At 41.2% G+C, this 18120-nt stretch overlaps 1 protein-coding gene across 3 annotated transcripts; it reads left to right on the forward strand.

Moving 5' to 3' along the window:
* Window positions 1-205: 205 nt before the first annotated feature.
* arsb (arylsulfatase B) lies at window positions 206-15711 on the forward strand. 3 transcript variants are annotated; one of them, XM_086152394.1, is made up of 9 exons: window positions 206-521; window positions 942-1128; window positions 1921-2111; window positions 2314-2521; window positions 6455-6698; window positions 7764-7834; window positions 13552-13683; window positions 14453-14595; window positions 15581-15711. In XM_086152394.1, exons 1-9 carry the CDS (start codon window positions 261-263, stop codon window positions 15587-15589), a joined length of 1446 nt encoding a protein of 481 aa, XP_086008520.1. In that variant the 5' UTR covers window positions 206-260; the 3' UTR covers window positions 15590-15711. The 3 variants fall into 3 exon arrangements, with proteins under 3 accessions (XP_086008520.1, XP_086008519.1, XP_086008521.1); XM_086152393.1 differs by lacking the exon at window positions 15581-15711 and having other exon boundaries at window positions 14453-15140; XM_086152395.1 differs by lacking the exons at window positions 7764-7834; window positions 15581-15711 and having other exon boundaries at window positions 14453-15141.
* The last annotated feature ends 2409 nt before the right edge of the window (window positions 15712-18120 follow it).

Here is an 18120-nt window from a genome sequence, read left to right on the forward strand (position 1 = left end):
AAAAACACACCCATATGTAGACCTTCTACTCACAAAAAGTTAAAATTTCAAGTTAAGTTTAAGTTAAAAAAGGTCAATTTACGGAAGATGTAAAAAGTTCCCGCTACGGTGAACTGCTTCGTGTTTTGTCGGGTGACACGAGATCTTCCGAGGTTTCACGTGATTTCAGATTCCGTAGCAAACAGCCGGACTTCCTTGTTTAGAAAGCGGCAGACTGGCAAGCTAGCCTTGGTTTCACCGAAGTTACCTGCAGAATTAAAATGCCTGACAGCCTGCCGGTTTGTTCTCTTATTATCGCTGCCTTCACCGTCAGCTGTTCTTCGGTTCTAGCGGCTCGGCAGCCGCATGTGGTGTTTATTCTTGCGGACGACTTTGGCTGGTACGACGTGGGCTACCACGGCTCCGAGGTCAGGACGCCGAACCTGGACCGGCTGTCCGCCGGAGGAGTCCGCCTGGAGAACTACTATGTCCAGCCTCTGTGTACTCCGTCCAGGAACCAGCTCATGACGGGGAGATATCAGGTGCTTACCCGGCTTTGGGTAAACTTTAGTGTGGATAAATTTCCTCAAAATTGTTCCTATGTGTTTCTAAAAGTCGATTTGTTTATGTATAATACAGTAAGTGCATTTTGAGGTTGTTTCAAGTTCGAGCTAAAGTAGTTTCCTTGTCGTTCTATGGTCATTTCTTGCTATTTTTGGTGACATCAACCGAGGGGATTTTTGAATGGTTAGAAGAAACGTCCAGCCATCGGAAACCCTAAATTTAGGTTGTTGGAAAGTAGAACTACTGGACAAAATTGCAGACGATTTATTTTGAACTTTCAGTGGGCTTCAGTGTTGACGCACAGGGAACTGCTTTGTCCCCCCCTTAGCCTAAATTTGAAACAAAGTCTAAATGTTTCCAAACGAAGCGTTTTAGTTTTTTAGACTGTGTCCTCTCAGATCCACACAGGCATGCAGCACCAGATCATCTGGCCCTGCCAGCCCTACTGTGTGCCCCTGGATGAAAAGCTGCTGCCTCAGCTGATGAAGGAGGCAGGCTACCAAACACACATGGTGGGCAAGTGGCACCTTGGGATGTACAAGAAGGACTGCCTGCCCACTCGTCGGGGCTTTGACACTTACTTTGGTGTGTTCAATAAACCTATCCTGTAATGAGGAATCATTCTGCTTTGGAAAGCCACGAGTCACTCCGCTGGAATCAACAGTGTTATTATAATAATACACTAAAGCTCATTCTGAAAGATATCCCGATGACTGTTTCAATCTTCTTCTTTTACTTTCAGCTACTGCCTTCAGGGGTCGCCAAAGCAATTCAACCTCCTCCATCTAACCCTATTCTCTGTATCATCTTCTATGACACCGACTAACCACCATGTCCTCTCTCACAGCATCGATCACAGCATCCTTCTACCGATATATTCAATATCCCTCCTCTGTACATGTCCAGACGATCTCTTTTCTGACCTTATCTCTGAAAGATCTAACATGCTGTCCCAATACATTCTCGTCACTTCCAAAGAAAACCTCATCTGCGTCCCGTCTCTAAACCATTTAGTGTTGCAGGTCTCATCACCCTATGACTGGTTTAATGGTCATACATAATTCTGACTACATTGTTTGGTGAGCGGATTTAAATATTGCCATAGTGGAGCTGGGTTCAACATGTGATATTATTGATTAGTCTGTAAAAACCATGGGCACTTTAATATCAAAGAGGCATTGAAAAGTCTTCTGTTGTTTTATAAAAACAACAAATTTCAGATATACTCAGTATTTTCAAACAGATGGTCACAGGACTTAACCAAATATCACCATTCTTACATGTTTACCTAAGAGCTTGCTGGAAATATAACAAGGTGATCAGATATTTTATTAAATTCTAATAAACCGATGAACTCTTGTCCACTTGGGGCTGCAGGCTACCTGACAGGCAGCGAGGATTACTACACTCATTTCCGCTGTTACCCCATCGCTGCACTCAACCTCACCCGCTGTGCGCTGGACCTGAGGGACGGAGAGGAAGTTGCCACAGCGTATACTGGAGAATATTCCACTGAACTGTTCAGCCAGAGAGCTGTCAGCATTATCGGCAAACATGACCCAAATAGGGTGAGACATAAACAAACATCATGTCATATAATCCTGTTTTTTGTCTTTTAAAGCTGAAGTATTGTTTTTAGTTCATATGTATATATGTATCAAAAAATAAATTAATGTAATATTTCATAAATCATACAGCACTGCATAATATGATTCAATATGGTATGATATACCCTATTTCCTTGATCTCACACTGTACCATGTTTTCCAGCCACTCTTCCTCTACGTGGCTCTGCAGGCGGTCCATTCACCCCTGCAGGTCCCAGAGAAATACATGGCTCCCTACAGTTTCATCAAAAACCCCAAACGAAAAGTGTATGCTGGCATGGTGTCTGCAATGGACGAGGCTGTGGGCAACATTAGCCTTGCACTGCGTCAGGCAGGATTGTGGGAAAACTCAGTCCTGGTGTTCTCAACAGGTATGTTTCTGAACTGAGGCATAGGATGACAACTTTGTTGTGGGGAGTCAAAGAAATGCCAATGTGATGATGAATCCATGGTTTAATATTATAGAGAAGTAGCAAAAATAGCTCCATAGTATTGTCATAGTGATCAGTTATTAACTGATGTTGTTATGATAATATTAATCATCTCAATTTCAAAAACTAGGAATAAGTATGAACAGGGTGTCAGCCTGATCAGGAACAATTGCTCAGGTGGTTTATTTACCTGTGAGAATGACACACTAAGCAGCAGTCTTGCTTCTGAAGAGTCCTTTAGCTGCTTCAAGATGCAAGCTAGTACTGAAACCATTCCAACTGTAAAATTCAACTAAGAATCTACAACGAAAACAAGTTTCACACACAGATTGGATAATGCGGCAAAGGCATCTGGAAATGGTAACGTAGTTTCCACTGTGATTTTTCTTCCAGTGGAAGCTTTTATAGTGCGCCAGCATGGAAACTAAGTCAGTGTTAGTAAAGACCAGTTTACATTTTAGTCAGAAAAAGACATTTTTGTGAGAATAAAATCCTTTTGTAAATGCCTTTGTGGTGAAAGTGAGAGATGATTTAGAACAGGTTTATTCAATAAAGACATCATTGTCTTCTGTTGCATTACGTCGCAAGAATGTCTATGCTTTTATTTTCTATAGTAGGCAGGGCCATTGTGCATGATGACTGGAAACCAAACCAAATTAAAGGCAAATATTGAGGGTAGATATTGTTGAGCAGGCATTCTTAGCATTCTCACAGATTTAGTTTAAAATGCTTTTAGAGCTGCATTCAGAAGCTGTCTAAAGCAAATAAGTTAATAATTACATATATACCCTTTCTGACTTGGACTTAGCATGCACAATTTTCATAATTAGATTAAGGTACTTTTTTAACTTATTTGATGTGATGGTTGGCCTGATTCCTGTCAGTAAATCATAATGTTATCTGTAGATGTAGGGACGTGTTGTGCACATGAGACAAGAGCTATGTGGAATCCTAAACATTAGGAAGTGTCATACAGTCAAAGCAAACAAATGAACAGTACACTCGAAGATGTTTATTTTTCCACTGATCGATCCTCCAGTAAACCCCCCTTAGTTGTAGCCCTAATGTCCAGCAGAGGGCAGTATCGTCCTGGGTTGGTTTTGTCTGGAGACAAAAACTGTCAGAATGAAATCACTCTGATGGAAAAAATAATATTCTTCATAAAGACCACTGGAGTCCCAGTGTGGTTTGACCTTTATGGCACATTAGTTTAAAGCTAAATATAAGCGTTGGGTGAGGAACATAAACTGGCTGGGCTGAAACCACCTAAACTAGATGAACAGGGGCCTCTGCAGCAGCTTGTCAACATGTGTCTGCTCATGGCTTTCCACATTTGGAACTTGTAATGATGTAAAAGAAGGTAAGTCCTTTGAAGGTGGTGGGTTATTTTTAGCAAGCAGGGTTTTTTAAAGGGTAATTAGAATAGCGGAACAATGCTGTGAGAGTAAAGTGTGAGATTTTATGCCTATAGTGTGCTGCAGTAGGTGGCCTGTTTCATTGTAGTTCCACACATTTGGTTGGCTCTGACTGGGAAGATTCCGCCAGCCATATGCCTGGCAGAAGCTCAGAAAGAGCTCCAAACATTTCCTCGCGCATCACCCAAAAAAAACCCGGATAACAGTTGTTCAGATTTGGTCGAGGGGAAAAAAAGAACTTGGAGTAGGGGAAAAAAACTTTTTCTTTTTTCTTAGGCAAGAAATGGTTTTGGTGTCTTAAATGAAGCTACATTTAAACTAGTTTTACAACTTGAAATGAGTTTACAAATTACAAAATTCGAAAAAAAAATTGGCCGTAAAAAAATATTTTTCAGACAAGCAAGAAAAAAAAATTAAATGACCTTTCTATTCTAATTACCTTTGGAGTAGATTAAAAATACGAGAGCTTTAGTTAAAAATTGCCTCAAAATTAGGAAGAAAATTACTCTTAAAATGAGCATGAAATTACTTAAGTCGTGGGCTCTATCAGAAAATTATTCTGAAATAACAAAATATTGACAAAAAATAGTTACCCTGAAAAAATATGTGATTTATATTTTGATATTAGAAGTGGGAAGAAAAGTGCATCAATGTCTTTCATACCAAATTGCTGAACTGTTGCTGAAAACGATCTCAAAAAATAAGTGGAAAACCTGTTCCTGCTTCAGTGAGAGAGTGTTGAAAAGCTTATATAATATCAGATTGACTTTGGCTCACTGGGATATAAAATGATGTATAAACATTGTGATGGAAAAATAAGTGGCTATATTATTCCCTGCTCTTAGCCCGTTATCACTGACCTATATGTCTCAGAGGCAGCAGAAATGAGGTGAACCCGAGCTCGGAGCACCCTCAGATTCCTTTTTGATGAAATGTTCTGCAACGAGCTGCCTCAGCGGGACTTTACTGTAAAGCAAACGAGCACAAGAGCACAGGGGAAACTGGGGGCAGAACTGGCCCGTAGAGAAAAGCAGCTTGAAAAGGCATTAAGAAGCAGAGGGTCTTTTCCAGAAGAGCTGGGGAACCGGCTCAGACTACTCCCTGGACTGCATGACACTGTTGCTGAAAGGGAGCCCTGTCTGGATGTGATTAAACAATTGTGTTTATATTGGAACGATTTAGTTGGGATGATGATAGTCAGTTTAACTGCTTGTGTGTGCAGTTGTGTGCTGGTTGGAACTTAAATCACATTGCGAAACCAAGGCCTTCACAAGAGGATTCTTCATTTGAAGTAGCAATTTCATTTGGACAAAGTTATTAGGCCAGTATCGACTAGTTAAACACATATATTTAAGCAATTTACTTATTCAGGTTTTCTTATATAGGGGCTGAGTAATAAGTATGGGATATTATGAAGTCCCCTTTTTGACATCACCCAGATCACAGAGTTGTAAAATCCCATTTCACTTGCAAGATAAATTTATAGATAAATGAACTGAGTTTTGCTCAAGCGTTTAACTCTGGACATGGAGCACTGCATGTTACATACTGTAGCTTTTACTGGCATTCAAATGAAGAAATCTGGCTACAAAAAAGTGTTTTTCCTCCTAATTTTGATATATATCAGTTTGATTCCCGCCTCCTCGTAGCCTGTTGAAGTGTTGTTGAGTAAGACACTGAACCCCTTAATGCTCCCCTGGCGCTGCTAAGTGGCTGCCAACTGCTCAATGTTCGCATATGATAGGTTATATACAGAGAAGAAATCTTCGTAAGGGATTAATAAGAATAATAAAATACAAAAAAATATATATATATAGATTAAAAAAAATCTGGCAGTGCCTGATTAAAAAGGTGTATCCCAAATTCCATTTCATATACATAAGTCCATGATAGTGGGATCTATTGACTGTCTCTGTGTGCATTAGCACATTATACTTTTCTCTAATGAAGCACCTTGTCCAATGAATCAAGGCTATCAACATATTTATTCAAAATAATCAACTCTAATTTGGTTGTCAGAGAAATCTTACACCAGATTGACAATGCAAAGTTTGAAATGAATCCATTCTCTGTTGGCGATATGATGATCATGTGCTGAAGATGTAAACAGCAGGGAACTTTTTAACTAGCAAGCTCTCCAAGACCTTTCTTGTGTGTTATTCTGGTATTAGCTAGTTTAATCCCATTCAGTGCATCCAAGATACAACTGATGATAATCCAACTTTTAAATAATACACCCCAATACTTGAAACGGTTTAGATACTTTATTTTGTCCACCGTAATGTTTAAAAAGTCTTTGTTTCTCTCTGGTGCCTGTTTTTTGTATTCAAATCTCAATTCAGGGGAATTTTAGCCTTTTTCATGACATGAGGGATTTATTTCCTGATTGTGGATGTATGTAAACATGCAACAGAAGCTGTGTGAGGCATCCCGCAGTTCAATGCTGGATTTTTGACAGACAATGGAGGTCAGACGCTTTCTGGTGGCAGCAACTGGCCGCTGCGAGGGAGGAAGTGGTCACTGTGGGAAGGCGGAGTCCGGGGAATCGGCTTCGTCTCCAGCCCGCTACTGAAGCGACCCGGGGCTGTAAGCCACGAACTCATCCACATGTCTGACTGGCTGCCTACTCTGGTCGGCCTGGCAGGAGGGAGCACAAACTCCACAAAGCCACTGGATGGATTCAACGTGTGGAACGCCATCAGGTGACCTTGACCATAAATATCCGATATCCTTAAGAATATTGTAGCATGCGTTTTTGTGGCTCTTTGGAATGGAAAATGTTCACATCTTTAAAATATGAAATTTTTAATGTCCAGGCACAAATGATTTTTGTGCTCGAAATCACAGAAAATTTGGAAAGAAATGACAGGAGAATCACAAAGAAACTAACCAGTAAATTATCAATAGGTTACTCACACATTTTTCCCAAAGTCGGCTGAAAATGAACAATCCCTTAAAGCTTGCAAGAAATTATGTAGAAATGGCCAATCTAAGACTATGGAAGAAATTTCTTAAGTAAGCATGCTGTTCCCTCTGAATCAGCAAGAAATGCATTCAAAATTAACAGGGAAAAACCCCCTCTGTTGAAGAGTGCTCTGCGGAGTAATTGATAAGAGTTTAATAAATCATGTGAAGCAGTTTTCCTGGCCACAGATGCACTTTCCATGTACATCACACAAAGGTCATCACACAAATTGTCGCTGAGCCCTTTTTGACTGACACTTTATATTTGTAAACTAAATGCGGACACAGTGAAGGAGATGAAATTGAGGGCTTGCAGCAGAAAATCAATGCTCAGCCTGGACCACAAACTACTACTCACAGCCTCCGCTCCAGTCTATTGGCTGACGTACATCAGCTGACTCCTGGCTGCCGGTGTTGCTAAACAACACTGGGCACACACTGCTGTTTATTTTCACTGTATTATACTTTCATTTAGAGTTTAATTGGCTGGGCCGTTATAGAAAGCAGCAGCCTGACAGCCTCATCTGTTGAAATGAAAAGTTAATGAGGGCCCAGAACAGTAGGCAGGCAGGGCAGTGAGTTATTTCTGTTTTGTTATCAGACACTGTGGTCAGTGAGAGCGATGCGTTTTCTCTGCGGCGGAGTGTGGTCAGAGCATACGACTGGCTGGTGAACAGCAGCCAGCTGGTTTAGATTCACATATCCCAGCAGCTTTTACAGTGCATGAGTCAAGATATCCTGGATGGAGCGAGTTGGTTGTATATCCATATGTTTATAGAGCAACTCTGCTTTTGTCTTTATAGCCAAGGCTTCGCCTCACCAAGACTGGAGCTGCTGCACAACATCGATCCTCTGTTTAATGAAATTGTTCCCTGTAAGTTCACGCTTCACCTTGCTTGGTCTGCTCATTGGAGATTTAGACTTAATATGTCAAGCTATGACTTTCTGATTGCTCTGTCATTTCAGACAAATATTAAGACAAAGGTCTTGTTCCATTAGTTCCCCTGCCGAGGGTCTGTGTGTAGGTTATTTAAAAAATGCCAACAAGGCCAAGTGAAGAGATTTGAGAGATAACTGATACAAGCATCAGTGATTCCGTTACTTCACTCCCAAGGTCCGAAGAGTAACTGCCAGGAGGTTTAGTCAGCCTGACGTCATTGAAAACAGTCTGTGAGCTTCGCCCTACAAAAATCTACTTTATATCAAACTGCAATGAGAAGAAACAGTGTGTTGCTACGTACAGGCTGATTTCAAAGACCGCTGGGCTCCATCAAAGAAGGGCCTGTTTTATTATGCTGCACTTTGTCTTATTGGAAGTATGTGCTGGACTGCAGGGAGAATGAGCCTGCTGTTGAAAAAGCACAAAACCTTGGTTTTTTAGTTAGTTCCATTAAGAGTTCATGGGGCTTCTTTGATGGGTGTTTGTTCCCACGGGGACAGAAAAACCAAGTCATTTCAAAGGACTGATGCAGCCCTAGCCACAACACCTCAAATCTGTATAAATTATTTCAAGCCTTGTGAGAATTATAAATACTGCATCTTGGATTTTTTTTCTTTTTTTGCTTATGTCTTCTTTTTGTTCAGTTTGTCCTCGCAGAAGCTAAAATGCAGTAACGGGCCAACACAACATTCTTTTTCATTCCAGGCCTTTTGGGTGGACGCGAATGTTGGTGCTTGTGTTAGTCCTGCTGCCGCCTTTGAATAAAAACCAGTGGCGTGTTTATAGACAAGTTGCAGCTTCGTTTCGGTATCCCTTCAAATGTTTGGTTTCGCACACAAAAATTCTCAAGCAAACCATACTATATCAGCAAAAGCCTTGCTTGAGCTCGTGTCCTGTTGACTGGACAGTCAAAGTAGAATGTCCGAATTAGCATGTTGTTGAAATTGCAGCCACCATTTTGGCTATATACCAAACCAAAATATTGACCTCGAAAGGCACATGAAAACAACACGGAAACTTCATTATTTAGACTTATATTAGCAGGAAAATGTGGATGAGAGGTGGTCAGTGTGAGTTTTGTGGCCACCTTGGTGCCTTTCTGGAAAAATTGATAAATGGTCTAGCACAAGGCTTCAGCAATTTACCTCCCAAGGCTACAGGTAGCGATCAAAGCTGGAGTGTATATAGATCACGCGTTATCGCTTAGTAATCCTTAAGTTAAAGTAATCAGAAACAGTTCCTTTTAGGAAGTCTATCGTCTTTGGACTTTGGTACTTATTCTCCTCACACATGGAGGACATGCTGTTTTCAACCGGGGCCGTAGCTCATCTGCCTGTGACGGCAACAGCTTGATGAAGCAATGATGAGGTGATGGAAACCTCATGCAACTTCCCCTCTCTGTGCGTTCTCCCTCAAATGCTTTTTTTCTTCCTCTTTCTCTAAGATTGCAATTGATGTCTTCTCCGCACAATCTTTATCAAGGGGTCCTTGTTTGTGCTGGTTCTCACGGACGTCAGACATCGTGAATCCAATTGACCTGCGTCAAAGCTTATTAAGAGCAGCACATGAACAGACTTACATCTGCTTATTAGAAATCCTTGTCATGTCATTTTCATGAGAAACGGAAGTTTTATTTTGTTTATGTTTTTGTTTGGAAGCAGGAGTTAGTGGATTCATTCCCATGGTGACTCGTACCAGATGATGTCCCGAACTTTGCTTTGATTAGAAATGTACTCGGGGTTAGTGTCATCATTTATTTCACAGGTTTTTTTTTTGCAATGATCATGAATTACTGAGATTAAATAATAAGTCGTTTAGAAAATTAATTAGCCTAACTTATTAGTAAAATGTTGATGTATGATTACAGATCCATGACGATGACAAGGCCATGTTTGCTGTTCTGTTTGGATCTGAGGAATGCTCAAAATATAAGGCTTAAAGGACAATCATTCAACACTTTTGAAATCTGAGATAGTTGACATTTGAGGGCATTGTGTGTGTGTGTGTGTGTGTGTGTACTGTCTAAACTTTGATTGTATGGAGGTTTCCAGGAAATAGTTCTTCTGAGGTTTTTTTTTCACCCATTTCATTTTTGCCTAAACCACTTAATATAAGGTGGAACAAACCACTTCTGTGAAAGGGTGGGGGACAGGGGGTGACCTGAGCCCACTATTTCTGACTTTGTGGATGATACTGCACCTTAGAAATACATTCAGGAATAGTAGCGGTATCTGAGAGGTAAAATTATTTCAGAAATGTTCTACAGATGTACCGCAAGTGGCAAAGAATGTTAGCAGGCCTTATGATCCTCCGTGAAGATATGACTGTTTTTTTTTTGTCATCCAATTTCAATTATTAAAAGCACATTTTAATTTTCTCTGTTGCGGTACAGAAGTTTCAAAATGTGTTGCTCAGGACACTTTTTATGCATAGGAGCCTCAGTTTAAGTTGCAGTGAATTATCACAAAAACCAAAGCCATAGAAAATCAGATGGTGTCCTCCAGACCCAATTTCCACACCACCACCCTCAAATATGCTCTCCAGCTGGCCGAATTATTCCACATCAGGACCACTCTTTCTTTGATTTCAGTAGCATGCAGTGATTTAAGTTGTCCAACTTCCTCCAAAGTCATCTGTGGAGGTGGCAGAGTCCTAAAATCTTGATCCTGTTGAAAGTGGCCATTATTGTTTCTCTCACCCAGGCTCCGTTAGGTTTTTTTGACAAATGCTTTTTGAATTAAGCCAAATTGTCCACATTACTTCAGTGTGATATTTCATCACTATGGAGAGTTTTGTAGATTCTATGTTTACCTCAAAGGAGTCACCGCAAAAGGTGAAAGAAAGCTCACCATTAAAAGGTGGTTAAAAAGTACTTACTCATCTTGCAGTGCTAAATTTGTCAAGTCTGAGGTAGTGCAACACAGAATGGAGTTGAAATATGTGATGATAAAGAGGATCTGAATACAGCCGGGGAGGAGTAGCCCAGAGGCGGTTTTAAGTTATGAAGTCATTATTATTATAAGAACTTGGGTTGTTTCGCTGCTGATGTGATCTGATATATAGGTCAATAGACTGTCAGTGATGTCATAAATCTGCCGATACGATCACATTCACCCCCAAATATAATGTCTGGTACGTGCGTGCGTGTGATTATAAAAGGATTTAAGATAAAAAATTAAAAACAGTGTTATATTTATTTGGTTCAACACAAGGGTTAGTAGCAAATGATGGTTTCGTTGTGTAGACTGGCATTGAAATAAAGGATCGAATGAAGGCCCAGTTTTCTAGGTCAGATTAGGATACCTCTTAAATTTTTTTATTCCTGAATTTCAGCAAGTTGTGGCTTATGCTCCTTCAGCACAATAAAGTGAACCTGCCCTATGGCTTTTAGGTATACCAAGAAGCTCAGAATTTGTGAATCCTTTCCAACAGCCTCTGTTAAATAGATGTACCATCCAATTACTGGTTAAATGCTATTTTGTAAGTTTATACAGCTCAAACCAAAGGTGCCCCTATTACCCTGCAAGTTTACCATTGGCCATTACCATCCAAATCTGTCAGAGGATGAGGAGGTAGAAAAACACTGGTACTTTACAAGCTTTCATTGTCACATTCTCTTTGAATCCAGCACAGTGACAACTGGCCTTGCTTGATGCATTCCAGGCCTTCGCTCTTTATTAACCCACGTCTCCCTTTTCCCTCTCTCTTCATGGTTCTTTAGGTTTTGTTTTCCTCTTTCAGTCTTCTTCCTCTCCCCTCTATTTAGCTCTTGAAAAGACTTTTTTTTCGGCCTGCTTTTTACACACTTATCCTTTCATGTTGCTCTCCAAAATCGCTCGCTTCGCGTTAAGAAGAGGGATCCTGACTAAACAGGTCACAGAGGGGTTCTTGCACTTCCTGCTTGTCGACAGAGAGAGAGAGAGAGAACACTTGGATTTAGACCAAGCCTTAAATCACCCCCCACCCCTTTCCCAAATTTCCCCTCCACTCTTCTACTCTCCTTGCAATTTCCTCGCTCTTTCATTGCCTATTCCCACCGCCATCCCTTTCTTTAGCCCAGTGGTGGATCAAGATGAGCTGGGCCTGCTTTGAGGCCCCTTGCCTCATGCAAAGGATGAATGTGAGAAATTACTCTGTGTTTGGTTTGTTTGAAGCTGCTTTAAGGATGCCACGTCTCCTAAAATAGCACAGGTGTTCAGTGTTCTTGAGACGGCAGTTACTCCTGGCAAATGCTAAATGTGATAAACGCAGTGTGGTGTGGTTTCTTCAGTAAACACCTTTCCACACCTCAGTGTGTACATTGAACCATTTGGGGATGAACCATTAGAAATTGGAATTTGGACAAAGCACCGCCGCTCATTCCTACTAATGGGCAGTCTTTTGTGGACAAATGGTGTCCTGGAAATGAGGTCAAACGACTGCAGTCCTGAAATCCCCTCCCCACCCTCCCTTCAGTTGACAGCAGTGTGCTTATCCTCTCTGATTTTTTTTTTTTTATTTGGTCTACACCTGAGCGTGATTGTTGTGCCCAAACAAACCACACCATGGTGGAAAGACTAGCAGAGTTCAATTCAACAGGGCCAAACAAGGCAGGTGTGAAAGCATTCTCTGTATTGAGAGCCCTTTGGCTGAGAATGATCTGGTCCTCACTAATTGTGAGGTTGATCTTGGTCTGATGGTTTAATTCGCTATTGTCTTTTTTGACCCCAACATGTAGGAGATAAACTGGCGCGCAGATTGTGTTCGGTAACAACACTTTTATCATGTGATCGCGGAAACAATGTAATCGGAAATGTTTTAATCTTGGATTCATATCTTTGAGTAAAAACAGATCTTAGAAAAAAAAGGAACATTTTCATTGCAACCATGGAGTTTGTGTGGGAGTGGATTTGTCTGTATGCAAAGAATGAGAGGAAATACTTGTTTTTGACAACCTCAGGAGGCCAAAATTACGAGCAAATCGGTATAATCAGGACCATATTGTCAGGGTCAATCACGGCACGAACCTGAGAGTGTTCTCAAGGCTAGATCCTCTTTTTTTTTTTAAACGCAGACATGTGTGCTCAGTTTCGGAAGATATTTTCTGCTAGAGCTCAGGCCGGCTGCAGACGATACAGGACTAAGGTAAAACAAGAATAAGACATTTTTTATGCTGAAGCTAGTCACAATGCCTCGCTGCTGTTTCGCATATTGTTTTCCATATCCGGTTGCTCCTGCCGAAGGCCGGTGCTGAGTCGACATCGTGACCACGGTGTTTGTCGAATTCCTTCGGCTTCAAATTCATACAGACAACAAACTGCTCTTAAAGAGAAGGATTGTTTGGGATTTGTTGTGTTTTCTCCACTGTTCTGAGACCTCCCGTTCCCGCTGTTTCACTGTTGATTCTATGTCCCAAAAACGAGTCTTTCTGGTGAAGTGGTGCCGATATATTTATTTTCTCACCCTCATGTGATACTGACTGCGATTTCTCAGGTGTGCACTAAAATGCAGTGCCAGTCTACCCTCACTGCTGCTTTCATAGACCTCCACTAAGGGCGTTTGTATCCAAAGCTAGTCTAATATCGTCTCCGTCAGCAAGTCTCTTGTCTTTTTAAAATGTTTTTTAAAGTTGGATGACCTCCACGATCTGCTCGCCCCTCTGCTCTCTGCAGGTTCTGGCAGAGACCGTCAGTTAACTTTGGCTCAGACGGTCAGCAGAGACTCCTGGTCCAACCGTGGTTTCAATGTGTCCTTTCACGCTGCCATTCGATCCTCCAACTGGAAGCTGCTGACTGGCTACCCGGGTCAGTATCTCCCGCCACCCCCAGTGACATGTTTAGTCTAAGTCCAAGGGTGGGCAAGATCACGGGACATAGATAGAGGGGGTTGTGGGATGATTGTCAGAAATTCAATTAAAGAAATGGTGCTTCCATAATTTCCCCAAATGTTTAAAACTCAATTTATTACCTTAAAAGTCAGCAAGATTTTATCTTATGTCTCATGATTCTAAGGTAAAATGTTTTTGGATTGATTTTCACGAACCTTTGACTTCTTTTTTTTTTTTTTTTACCTAACTCTAAATTATTATCCCTGATAAATTCACTTGGCAAATAACACAAGCTAATTTTGGCACTGAAACTTTTCCTGAAGTGCTTCAAGAGGGTACCCAAAATAATGAGTGATGAATTATTTAAAACCGAATGGCAAACCATCCAAAAGTGAGGATGAAATGGCCAAAAAAAACCCGGGAGAAATTACCAAATCAAGACTCCCAAGAAATTCTGTCAGTGTTGGCATGAAAATCTAAATATAACGGAGGACAGTAGCAAGACTGTGGATGCTTCAGTCCTGTTCAATGTGAAATTTTATTACCAGCTAACTCAAACATTGACTGAATCCTAAATAATTCAGTTCCTTGTGTTGCATCTTATCTAGTCACACTCTGTCAAGTTTGTTAGCATGCATACTTTCATGCTGCCAAATGCTAATAGCGGGTTGCTGATATATCTGTTCACCTTTAATTGACATTCAGAGCCAGTCCACCGCTAAATTCATTCATCTGGTTTCCTGCAGGCTGTGACATCTGGTTCCCTCGGCCAGGCCACAACAGCAGCCAATCAGACCTCACCAAAGCGGAACCACTCAAGCCTGTGATGCTGTTTGACATCGAGAAAGATCCAGAGGAGAGAAATGAAGTATCTGCTCATTTCCCTAAGGTAGTTGAGTTCCTCCTCACCAGGCTCCACCAGTACCAGCAGAATGCCTCGCCCATAACATTCCCTAAGGATGACCCTGCATGTGACCCAGGTCCCACAGGGGCCTGGGGACCCTGGATGTAAACGTTAGACCATTACAGACCGGCATTTGGTTTAAAAATAATCACTTATCAATGATCACAAGGGCAGGAAACTGTGCAGAGGAATGTCAGTTTTAGAAACAGATACTTGTTCCTCAATGAGGAGATTTTTAAAAGTACCCCACCAGTGAAAAATGTGCTTTCGCTTTTGTTTACACACTTGAATGTTTGACCTGTGAAGAATGGTCTGTGTGTGTGTGTGTGTGTGTGTGTGTGTGTGTGTGTGTGTGTGTGTGTGTGTGTGTGTGTGTGTGTGTGTGTGTGTGTGTGTGTGTGTGTGTGTGTGTGTGTGTGTGTGTGTGTGTGTGTGTGTGTGTGTGTGTGTGTGTGTGTGTGTGAGTGTGTGAGAGCAGAGTTTGTCACTTGAAGAATGTTTCACCAATCTTTTGTAAAAAAAAAAAAAAATTCTTTAACCTCTATAAATCTGCTTTGGGGAGGCAGGCCTCACAAGTGTGCAGAGGGCTTGAAATTTAGCAAACACCAAATCACATATTTGCACTTGTTTCAATGTTTTAATAGCAGTTTACTTTTGTTTGGTTCTATTATTTCCTGGCAAAAAACAACAACTTATGAATAGATGTCTGTGTATACAGTGTATATATGAACATACATTGATTCAGTATGTATACATATTTTCCTTAAAAACTGTGTGCTTCCGTCATTCAGCAATCAGCGACCCTTTCTGTGTGGCGTTTGCATGTCTGCATGGGTATCCTCTGGGTTCTCCATGCAGTAGTCTCCAGAGAGTCTCTCCGGAGAACCTAAATTTCCCAGACGTGTGAATGAATGAATGTATCTCCATATGGCATGTGACTAAGAGGATGAATGATTCTATGTCTCTATAGGACGTGTGAAATAGGGAGTTCATTTGTTGGATGTCTCTGTATGTGGGCCTGGGATCGACTGGCATCCAGTCCAGGTTGAACCTCACCTCTCGCCCAATGGCAGCTACGATTGGCTTCTGCCCCCTCCCACCACCCCCTGACCCTGAGTGTAGAATAAGGGCTATAGATAACAAATGAATGAATGAATGGGTTAGGGTTAATGATCAAGAATGTCTGCCATTTGTTTCACAATGTACAAATAAAGACTCAAAACTGATGAACAACAAAAACGTATACATATTAAAAAAAAAAAGAGAGCATAGAAACACAAAACTCCACAAAAGTGAGACTACTTTTTTTTTCTACCTTCAGCCATTTTTCTTGAACGGGGAAAAAAACTGGACATCACATCAAGAAATCTCACTAACTGAGATACACGTAAACATTTGCTCTCCACCTACTGATGCTTCTTTTGTGACCACACTTCTGTGTATGTTGTTAACATTCATTAACTCACAGACAGTCTTATTATTAATCCCAGGTCTCAAATGCTTTCAGATGTTTTTCTTTTTTTTCACACCGATTGTGTAAACTGTTAGTTCCATATGTTGCTGATTTGTCAGAACCATCTCCCTGCTGTTTCAGGTGTTTGCACTTCATTTATCTGCCGGTGAGAAGCCGCAGGCTCCTGGTATCTGTCAGACGCGGAGCCCCGCTGAAATGGCAGCTTATATTTAACCTGGGAGAAAAAAAACATTTTGCAAAGCAAACACCAGTGTCTTTTTCAAAAATATTCGGCCTGCCCATGAAGGTCAAAGGAAAAATGTGTGGGGAAGATCAGAAGTTAGCTAGAGCAATAGATTTTCTTACATTGACCGTGGATGGAATGACTATTCATAACAGCCATATGACGTGTTTGTGTTTTTCTGTGCTATCTTCTAAAAACTGAAGATGTATTTATAAACCACCCCCTGGGTGCCTTATTGAAATATAGGTCATACATCCCCCTCCATGTTCTGACATACTTTCATACCTGGATTCCCACCCTTCTATTGTAATTAGTTACTTGATGCTAAGATAATTTTGTTTATGCCATCAGCCTTGAACCAAGTACTTACATTTTGAAAGGGCTGCTGCGAGGATCAGAGGCCAGATACAACTTTGAATTTGTATAACGTCGAATGTAACACCCGGGCTGGCATCAGATGTCTCTGGCAGAGAGATGTTACATTTTAGCTGAAAATGAAAAGCAGTCCGACATCAGACACTGCGCTGGACATACAACACACAAAATATAAACATCAAAAAGAAATTCTCATGTTAAGTTCATTTTTAAGATAGGGTCTTTTGGAAGATCTTTTTTTTTTTTTTTTTTTGAGAACTTGAAGCCACTGTAAAAGACAAAAAATCTAATTCAAATCCTGCTGTGATTGGAGAACTTTAGTAGAAGTTGACTGAAAGACACTGTTTGAACATGTTTAGTATGAGAAAAATACCATCCCAGAATGTAATACAGCACTTATAATTTAACAAGAGCAGACATTATATTTAATCACTAGTATTTGAAAAAAATCTATCTTAGTAACACAGGTGTCCAGTCAAGTGCTCTCTAGGAAGACGAGATTGCACGATGGTGATGTAGCTGCCACATCCTTCACAAATTCCTTAAACTTCCTGCCCTCCAAATACATCAGCATTAAAAACTACAGGGAGATACACAAACTATTTCTTTTTTTGGGTACTTGTACCTGCAGTCCCACAAATGTAAGGCATATGTGCCAAATGGGTTGGCGTTGTATTTCTTTGTATAAGTTAAAAAAGTGAGGAATTTCTTGTGCACGTAAGGCATCCTGTGTGTTGTGGCCCGAGCGATCGCATCGACATGCCAGTCATTCACAGGCGCATAGACCTTCTTTTCTCACGGCTGTGATTTACACCCGGGGTTTTTTAAGGCACTATGTGATCCTCCCCGCCTCCGTCCCTCCCCCCACAGAAAACGAGCCCAAGCCCTCACAATACTGAGGCGTAGTTTGCATATTTGGAATCCGAGCAAGAAAGTAATTTCATTAATGCATACACCCACTTTGACCTGTGGCCCCTGGTGTTTGACCTCCCGCTTGCAGCAGCATGCAGGCTACCAGAGGAAGCGCTCCCTGCAGAGAGTGGGCAGCTCCTTCCTAATGTGACCGCTGACCTGTGACCTGCCATTTGACTTGATTGGCAGCAGAGGCAAGCAAACAACAATGCAGGTTGCAGGGGGGAAAAAACAGAAGAGCTTCAGGGCCGAATCAGACACGGATCAGATATGATGAGTCATTGTGAGCCCTTTTCAAAGCCCAAAGAGAGGAGACTGTGACTGTCATCTAATTGTCTGCATCTGTTTTCACGGAAGGGTTTTGAAGGAGGAGATCAAGAACGTTGACACGTCATGTGAAAATGATGCGTGTTAACAGAGCATGACATAAAGCTGGACACATGGAAAAATAGCTGGAAGTGAGAGCTTTTTAAAACCTCTGTTCATAGTAGTTGTAATTTCAGTGTATTGCAATAGTAGTCATTCA

Source organism: Fistularia commersonii, chromosome 9 (assembly GCF_037954325.1).
Source record: "Fistularia commersonii isolate RoL2024-O1a breed Wild chromosome 9, RoL_Fcom_v1.0, whole genome shotgun sequence".
NCBI lineage: Eukaryota > Metazoa > Chordata > Actinopteri > Syngnathiformes > Fistulariidae > Fistularia > Fistularia commersonii.